This window comes from Nyctibius grandis, chromosome 4, assembly GCF_013368605.1.
Source record: "Nyctibius grandis isolate bNycGra1 chromosome 4, bNycGra1.pri, whole genome shotgun sequence".
Taxonomy (NCBI): domain Eukaryota; kingdom Metazoa; phylum Chordata; class Aves; order Nyctibiiformes; family Nyctibiidae; genus Nyctibius; species Nyctibius grandis.
Genome location: NC_090661.1, coordinates 77,388,487 through 77,397,582, shown reverse-complemented (window position 1 = coordinate 77,397,582; position 9,096 = coordinate 77,388,487). Strand labels below are relative to the sequence as shown.

The 9,096-nt window shown below is 42.7% G+C and overlaps 1 protein-coding gene across 2 annotated transcripts; it reads right to left on the bottom strand.

Annotated features, from left to right (window-relative positions):
- Positions 1–667: 667 nt before the first annotated feature.
- On the bottom strand, positions 668–7,806 carry TMEM254 (transmembrane protein 254). 2 transcript variants are annotated; one of them, XM_068399855.1, is made up of 4 exons: positions 7,676–7,806; positions 5,869–5,972; positions 4,569–4,628; positions 668–2,269 (listed from the first exon to the last, which is right to left on the bottom strand). In XM_068399855.1, the coding sequence occupies exons 1-4, from the start codon at positions 7,781–7,783 to the stop codon at positions 2,149–2,151; spliced, it is 393 nt and encodes a 130-aa protein (XP_068255956.1). In that variant the 5' UTR covers positions 7,784–7,806; the 3' UTR covers positions 668–2,148. The 2 variants fall into 2 exon arrangements, with proteins under 2 accessions (XP_068255956.1, XP_068255957.1); XM_068399856.1 differs by lacking the exon at positions 7,676–7,806 and adding an exon at positions 7,262–7,555.
- Positions 7,807–9,096: the final 1,290 nt, after the last annotated feature.

Genomic DNA, 9,096 nt, shown 5'->3' with positions numbered 1-9,096 from the left:
CCCTTCTAATTAAGTTGAGTCTAACAGTAAGTGGTTAACTTCTCAAATCTGTGACTTATCTGTAGCCATTCCAGAGCCCTCACCAAGGGCTGTGAAAGCTGTGATGGTGAGCATCACAAGTGCCTGGTGTGCAGACTGGCAGTGGGAGGGAAAGCTAGCATAGTAGTTCTGATCTTATTTACAGCTTCACTGATGGAAAGTGAATAGTGGGAAACAAGAACAGACAAACATGCCTATTAAGAAGAAAAAAAAGTCTTTTACCACCTTTCCTAGGTGCTTAACTAGCCTTGGTGTTATTGTTACACCTTTTCCTCTGTACAGGAACACTATCATGAAAATGTTGAAACAAAGTTACTCCTTTTATCCCTTCACATTCTTAAGTTAATGCTCATTAAGCATTCAATTAGAATTCATCTTGAAACACAAAGTATTACACCTATACACATTTTAGTTCCGTGCAGAATTTTTTTTTTGTGTGTGTAAAGACAAGTCACATCAATACCTTGCCCTGTTAGAAATACTAGACTTGTGCAGGACTTACTCTGGAAAGCATACACTCAGCTGATCCTGTATGTTCCAAGTGTGAAGACTGGTATTGGTGTAAAGATGATGCCTATATATTTTGTATAGACATTTATTTCCAGGATAAATTAAAAACAACTTATTCACCTTTTTTAAAATCTTTATTCCAGGGTCACAGACTAAGATCAAAGGTTACACAGTAAAACATAGCTCAGGCTCTTGACACTTCTGTTGGATTTCTAGCCACTAAACGTAATTTTCTACTTCTCTACAAAATGTTAATGTTATCAGTTTGCAATTTGAAAAAATAAAACAAACCACCATTTCAAACCCTTCTGTTCTCCATGCTTTTAGTACCCCCTGAAAAGCAAAAACTCTATGCACCTGTGCTTGAATAAGACTTCTCCATCAGAAGTGTTACAGTCTGTAGGTACTGCACAAGGCATAAATTTATTTGTTACTGCCTCATGGAGCTTTTTGTTAGAGGAAGAACAACCTTTTCTTGTCCTCTCTTCCACAACAGTAGCACCACAGGTGGCATGGTAAAACTTCTCCCCACACCATAGTTAGTATTTTAAATAGTTATTACTTTTAAAAGTGCTAAAACAAGACAGGCTAAATTCTTGTTCAAATATTCAAAAGTAAAAGACAGTATGATAAAAGGCTCACTACACATAGAGGAAGTACTCTGAGGGGTGCTTAAGATGGTCTCTCATCCATAGATTTCAGGACATCAGCATCCGGGAACCAGTGGTGCATGTTTACACACTACATCTAATTTCATTCACAAATATAAAATTTTCAGCTAGGTTTTGGAATGCTAATTGATTTCTTTTTTCTTGGATAATAAATTACTTTTTGAAAAAGCTGCCCTCAAAGCTACAGGATTACTACTTTATGCTATACTAACTCAAAGACTAAAATCTTCATTCAAAAGATGAGGTCATGCTGCATGAGATTTAAGGCACATGTATTAAACCAAATCAAAGTGTTTTATGTATCCAAGCTCATCACTGCACCTCAGCCTGAACTGACACTTGGTCTTTTTAATGTGCCTGCAGCAATACAGTGGTCTGTCCTTTGTGGAAGAAAATAAGTTGACAAAACAAAGTACAAGGACCAGGCTCTAACAACAACAACAACAACAAAGTCACTAAAATGTCCTGTAGAGAAAAAAAATAGGTAAATTTAAATCCTATCATGAAACAGATGCAAGTTGCCTTGTGGCTGTGAATAACTCTCCCTGTGGTACAAGAAAATTCCTCCACATGAAAAGGTAATTTATCAACTGCCACTACCAGCTGTCAGGGACTTTTCAATGACAGAGTACACAGTCTATGTCAAAAACTGCAGAGGAGCAACTTCGGGCTTCTTGTGCGATAAATGGAATTAAACTTTGGCAGTGCTGAGACTGAAGGTCTAAATTTCTACTGAACTATCCACAGGGCAGGGCCCTGTGAATTATAATTGTCTTGTTTAGTAAGAGGAGAGTTTCTTGGGTAGAAGGGCACTGCATCATGTAGCAGGAATGTAATTTAGCTAATGACAGCACCTAGACATGTACGTGAGCATATTTTCTGAAAAATGAGGATGAAGAATGTGAGAAGTGACTTCTTTCACTGTCTTCTAGTAGTGCTTCTTTGCTGAAGGTTTGTAACACACCAGAAGACCAAAGGAAGCATACCCAAAGAAAAGTGTCTGAACGAACCATTGAAACTGAATCGCTGGGTCAGTGATTCCTTTAGATCTGTAACATTAACAAAAGCATAAAATGTGTCAAAAAACTTATGGTTTTGCAGACTATACTGTGATACTTACAAAGTAAGGTTAGATATTTCTACCCATCCTTGATACATCAGACTTGATTACAACATTTGAACTTAGCAACATTAATTTCAATCTGCTGAGACTTACTTCCTGTACTAAACATACCAGTTCTTGTGATTTTAGTGGATTTTAAGCTATCTACGGAACAAAGGTTCTTTCAGAGATTTCATGCATACAATTTCCTCAATTAATATATAAATTGCAATCTCAGCCTATGCTATTTGAAATTACTTATCCCAGAAGTTTATGTACAAAGAACCAAGAAATTAGAGTAGCTTAATACTAATCTTAGTACACAAGTCTCTGTATAACTTCTTGTTGACTGCAGTCACTGAAGGCAGACTGTATGCTAGCAGGGCAAAGAGGCCTGACAATTACTGCGCGATGCAGGATGGAGATGCACTGTTACCTGAATTTGTGGCTAGAAAAATACAGGCACAGGGGCCTGAAGACACCTGACCTGATTTATGAATCAGAGACCTTCCTATGTCAGTTACTTTTAACTTAGCATATGTGAATTTTTCTGTATGTTACAGAAAATGTAATTTTTTCTTCCACTTCACTGTTGTTGAGAAATACTACTGAATTTTTAGAGAAAAGAACAAGTATAAATATGATAGCAAAACCATATTTCCAGGAAACAATTATGTCAAGCACAACTGTGCTCCAACTCGTTAGTTTACAAGGGAGCTCCCTCTACTGACCTTTGCTAGAACAGTTCAGCTGTTAATTGTTCCATAGCCTCTACAAGTACAAAATGATTGTGTAGCAAGTGTTGATTAACACAACATTTCTTAAATTGTCTTACCAGCTCTGAAAACTTTTTTTTTAATAATCCCAGCTGCAGTGTTTCCAGATGAGTGCAGAAACTGGAAAACTAGGGCTTAAGAAATTTACCTGCTTCTATAAAGCAAGCTCACTTGAACAGACCATATGCAGAAATACAGGTCAACAGCCAATGACAGTACTACTACAGATTAACAGATCTGTACCTGCTTCCTCATGCCTCCTTTGTGACGTTCACAAGCAGGCATCACTTTTACATCAGTAAACAGTATATGGTATTTGGTGCTCAAAGTAAAGTACAACTCTTTAGTAATCTACAGAAGTATGCCTGAAGAGATAATGATGGGCAGGCAAGCTATGCTCTCTTTCTTACAGGCTTTAACACCACTCTGTAAAACTTCATTACTTAACTTGATTACAGTACACCCACTTGGTACATTCACTGGTAATCCAGTTCCCTCGTACTTAAAAATCACATTAAGCCTATATACCTATATCTATCTGCAGAATCAGAGTTAAAGTTTTAACTTCAAAGCTATGTAATTTAAATCTGGAGCCTGGTAAAAATATTATTAACTCATATTCTGAAGGCAGGAAACATTCATGCATATTCCGCTATCTATCTCAAGTACCACCTTAAATAGCTTTCCAGGGAACAAAATCCCTTTGCCTTCAAGAGATGTTACCCGAGAAGCCTGTGACAGGCAGCTGTGAACTGAACTAAATGAAGTGGAAAACCACCATTTGCACAATGGCAGACTGGCCATCTACTCTGTACAGCATGAAAACCAGTGTCTACATTCTTCTGAATTATCGCAAACAAAATTCAAATGAACAGAAGGATGATGTGTTTGGACAGCACACCTTTCCAAATAATTTGTTATCCTAATATAAGACTTAGTTGGCCTTCGTCAAAGTGTTTTATCCCACAAACCTACAGATACAAGTAGATCTCAAATAGTCACAAATTGAAGTGTTCAATTGTATTCTCACAATACAGATGCAATCATTTAAGCAGGTAATTAGCAGTCTCAAAATTCTAATGAGGTAAGATCTGATGAAGTTATAACACCTGAAGTTATCAGACTATTTCTACACTATCTATTGTTCGCTCTGCTTCCTAAAGCGCAATGTTACCGAGTGAACAGCGAGTTCAGAAGCAGACAGACAAGCTCTGGCAAACCTTGCTGCTGGCAGTTCTGCAAGTTGCCATCCCTTGCTTTTGCCACCTTGCACAACGGTAGCCACTAGCAGAATTTGCAGTAATGTCTTGTGGAGGACAGCAAACTACCACTGCAGCAAGAATTTTATCAGTATCCTCTGAACTAATATTCCTGCTGAGAACCACCAAAATCAGTCTGTAGCTTATGTCACTTGTATCAGAAATCCTTTTCAGAGAATCTGTGTTGGGGTGAGGGGAGGGAACAACTTACTCGCATAACTTAACACTGTAGAAGGCTTCTACTAGGTGAATCAACCAGGTTATGCAAAACCTAATAAAAAGAAAACATGTTTTATTTTGTTGAAAATTAGGGACAAGACTGTTGTATCCAAGATGCATTATGCAGAGAATGTAAAACAGGAAGCACAGAAATGACATCTCACTTCAACCTAGAAAGTGAGGCATATTTCTTACCTTAGAAAAAAAAACATGCGTAGTCTTAAAAGAAACTAAAGTCCACTGAGGAAATTACAGGAATTGTAACTCATGCAATACGCCTGGACCTGCCATTTCAAGTATCCATTGCATGTTTCCAAAACTTTCAGCACTTGGATTAAGCCAAAAAGCCAAATGCTTAGTGGAAGCAGTACAAGTTAATCTTAGTTAAGCATGCAAAATCTATCCTTTCACTTACGCAAGTATTTTTAGTGATCCTAATGAGTTACTGAAGTTTTTATAGGTTTAGTTCTATGAAAACAACTGTGTGTGCAGATTCAGAATATATTATATGACTTGATCAGTCAAACTTGGTCTACAAATTTTCATAGAGGAGCTTTTTCTAAAAAAATAATTACACAGGATATTCAGTTAGGATCAATTCAATACCTTGCTAAAGCAAAAGATGCTCTGAGCAAAGATGAAGGCTTATCTTCTACGTGATGCATTGTGAAAATAAACAAGAAAGTCCTGCTGTCTTCCTGTCTTTACAGGAAGTCAGCAAGTGAGAGATCTGGTTACAGGGAATTTTTTTCCAGCTCTTTTGTTAATTAAAATAACAAAAACTAAGTTTTGTAACCCAGCAAAACTTAGCACTATGCAGTTTCTTCAGCAGGTTATTTCTCACACGCACAGGATCAGGGTAAATTAGTAGCAGGGTAGAAAATGTTCTTTAATTGAAGCTGGAAAAAAAAGACTGCTAAAGAGAAAATTAAGATTAGTCAAGTAACAATTCAACAAAAGAACCACTTTTAGGAGGTGTTACAAATATAAGTTCACATATGGACTAATAATTGTCTCCAAAAGTAGTATCTTAGTTTGTTTTCCTTTCTCAATACAACAATACAGATGTCAAATTCCAAGTTGAATTTTTAAACTTCCTTACTGGTCTTAGCCTGTCTAGTCTACATACTTCTTACCCCACACCCTTAGCTGTAATGAGCTTGAAAGGAGAGCTCTTCAAATGTACTTAACAGCTGGGTTACAGGAAAGCTTGTTAACACAGACTAAGCAGAAGAGTCAGAGAGGGGCAACAGGAGAGATGCAAGATAATTATACAGTCAAATATAACTTACCCATAGCATACCCATTTGTGGTAGTTTTCCACGAAATAATTAAGGAAGCTACCAAATATTCCCAAAGAACTATAAGGGATAGTTGAAGGCCAAAGCGCTACCCACTTGGAAAAAAAAAAAAATAGTTAGCTTACTTCACAGTAGAATTACTACCAATTTAACCTTCAAATTAGCTTTCTTTTCTCTCCCCCCACCCCCATATCTGGCGAACATGGTTTAAGGCTCATCTATTCATGGTATTTCAACTCTTTCATTCCATTAACCTTGTCCAAGACCCATATTCTTCAACAAGAAGACCACTAGCCTTCTAAAGCATGCTTACTTAAGAAGATTCAAATCTATGAAATTTCTTTTCCTTGACATATGAGAAACCAAGGTGATAAGTTTAAGGTTGCTATCTGTGTACCAAGAGTGCATCTCTACATTAAGTGGCCTTCAAGTTGTAAGTCCATTACCTATTACACATGGTAGCAGCAAAAAATACATTGTTGTGAAGAAGTTAATCTGATGCAACTGACCTGAAGAATTCAAACAATAACTAGACTGAGAAGGAGGAATAACTACCTATCTATAACTAGGGGATCAGTCTGTCTTCTTTTGTCCCTTAAAAAAGAAAATGTCAGATTTTGTTCCATTTTGAACAGGTCACAGAAGATAATTAAGCTGAAAGCTCAAAGATGCACGCAGTGTTCAGGTATCTTTCCTGTCACTGAGTTGTCCGTGGTGCTTATCACTGTCTACCTTTATTTTAACAAGCTGTGGTGGAGAAGCAGGGACTCAGTGAGTCCATCGGGGATGTAAGGTAAATACTAAGCTGGGCCGAAGTTCACACTGGCTTATCTTCCCTCTGGTATCAATGCTGCATTTTCTAACTATATATAAATTTGGCAAGATGATGGATTTAAACAGCGAATCTGCTTAAAGCTGATTCTGTTTCTTGAAACAGTCCAAACGCTGTTTTGTGAGCTGTTTGGCCTGCCTTGGCCATCATTTTTTCAGTGGTGGTTTTTATGTGTAGAAAATCCATTCAAATGGAAGAAAAACTACAACACGTAGAAGTCAATGGATGACCTGCATAAACTTGTCCGACATATCAAAACTGTCATTAATCTCCCCACTCCAGTAAACTGATCTGTCTTGGTTTGGACCTTATCGTCCAATTTTAGAAATTAAGACAACACGGTGACTGAACTCGTCTGTTTTCCAACAACGCTACCAGTTAATATAGTCTGTAACTAAAGCCATCACTTGTCGATATCACTGATAGCTGTCCTAGAGCAAGTTTTAATAATGCACAATGTGGTTTCAGTTGTGTGATGTTGATGACACTTTCACAGGCCACCTGCAATGCAAACTGGCAGAAGCCACAGCACTTGGGTTGTTGTAACCATACCCAGGGATGCTGTACGCCTTCCGTGCCACAGCCTTGCTTCATTTGGAATCCAGTTCAAGGATTTTGCTTTTTTCTCTGAACTTCCTTCGCGGATGTGGTCAGCTCCCTCACAAGCTGACCCAGCCAAAGCAGCATTTTTAGTTTCCTTTTTCTCCCGGCTTATTTCAGAAAGCGGCGCTTCCACGGACACCGCGGCTGTTCGGGAAGCCCGTTCCACAAACCCCGCAGCTTCCGAGCTACCTGCAGCCCCGCTGAGGGCCGCCGCCGCCGCGGCAGCAGCATCAAGCCCACGGAGGCCCCATTCGGTCCCCGAGCTCTGTCGCTCCAGCTCCGTGGGCGCCGGGGCAGGCCCGCCCTTCTCGCCCAGGGCCCGCGGGGTCCCCCCCCGCCCCGCGCCCACCCGCCGCTCCTTACTGCGAGGAGGACATTGCCGAAGGTGATGGCGATCATCCAGAGGAGCCGGGAGCGCTGGAAGTGGCAGCTGCCATCGCGGGCCCGCTCCGCGCCAGTCACCGCCGCCATCCTGACCAGGCCGCGCCGACTGCCGCTCTGCGCGCCCCGCCGCCGCCGCTAAGGCCGTCGCGCGGGGGGGCGGGGCCGGGGGCGGGGCCGTGCAGCCGGTGACCGGCCGGCGGTGGCACTACGCGTGGGTGGGGGGGTGGCCTCGTCTACACCTGGGCGGAAAGGCCCGCGAGGAGCCGTGGCAGGCCGTGCCGAGCCAGGGCGGGCCGCGGCCGAGGAACGCGGCGGGACCTTCCAGAGCCGGCGGGGGCCGGCCCTGGGCGCCGCGCGGAGCAGAAGTGGCGGTCGGGGCGGGTACGGGGCTGTGCCTGCAGTAACTACCAACGACCGGTGGCGTCCCCTGCGAGGCGCGCGTGGCGGGGTGCCCCCGGGCGCGGCGGCCATTAGCGGGGGCAGCAGCGCCCCGTCGCTTCCTGCCGGCGGGCCGTGCCTGGGGCCGCCTCTCCCCGCCGCGGTATGCGGCTGCCGGCAGGTCTCTGGTCAGGGAGGCGGCCGTGGCCCGAGGGCGGCCCTGCCCCTGGAGTACGACAGCGAGAGCCGCAGCTTGCGAAACGGGGTTGTGAAACTCGGCGCAAAACTTGGGAGTGAGCTTTTCAGCTCAGCTCTGTGCAAATCAACACCCCCGATCTGATTTAGGGATGGAGAAAAAGCGGAAAGTGTAGGAAATCGGACAATTACAACAGATGTAGTTCGACGCGCACCGTGTGCGCCGGGGCGCCACTCGCGCCCGGGCACTCGCTGACCTCCCCCATTAGCGTTCGCCTGGACCCCGCGCACCTCTCCGGGCCACCCCTCGTTTCTCAACCCGGAGGTGAACAGCGCCGGAGTTAAACCAAGAGTGCTCTCTTGTGGCACAAGTGATAAACAGGCACACGGAGAGGGAAAAGGAGGTCGAAAGGCGCGCCCCGAGGGGTGCCACCGGGCCCCGGGAGGGTGCGGTACCACCCTGTCTCCGGTACGAATGTGCACAGCAGCACTGGCGCAGCCCACCCGCGGATTACAAATTAGCAGTAGTTCTCGCTACTGGGCCAAAATAAACAGGTAGTGACATTTCAATCACTGAGCTGGGGAAGCCCAAACCTACACACATCATGCCCTTAGATGACCCTCAACTCAAGGCAAAACTAAAAGAGGCACTAGAAGGGTCAAGTTAGTTTCTCCTGTGTTTATGAGATTTAACTGGTTATAAAGCACGTTGAGATCCGTGCTTTATATTAAATAAATTATTTGAACTACTACTGGTAAAAAATACATATAAATATGCATATACACAATGCTATATTATATATAGCGCTATATTATATATAGCACTA

Excerpts from the sequence above, each read along its gene's own strand:
- TMEM254 (XM_068399855.1), bottom strand. The coding sequence starts at position 7,783 with ATGGCGGCGGTGACTGGCGCGGAGCGGGCCCGCGATGGCAGCTGCCAC. Across the intron at positions 5,973-7,675 it reads TCGGCAATGTCCTCCTCGCA|TGGGTAGCGCTTTGGCCTTC; the intron begins GTAAGGAGCGGC and ends TTTTTTTCCAAG. Across the intron at positions 4,629-5,868 it reads CACAAATGGGTATGCTATGG|GTTTTGCATAACCTGGTTGA; the intron begins GTAAGTTATATT and ends TCTTTTTATTAG.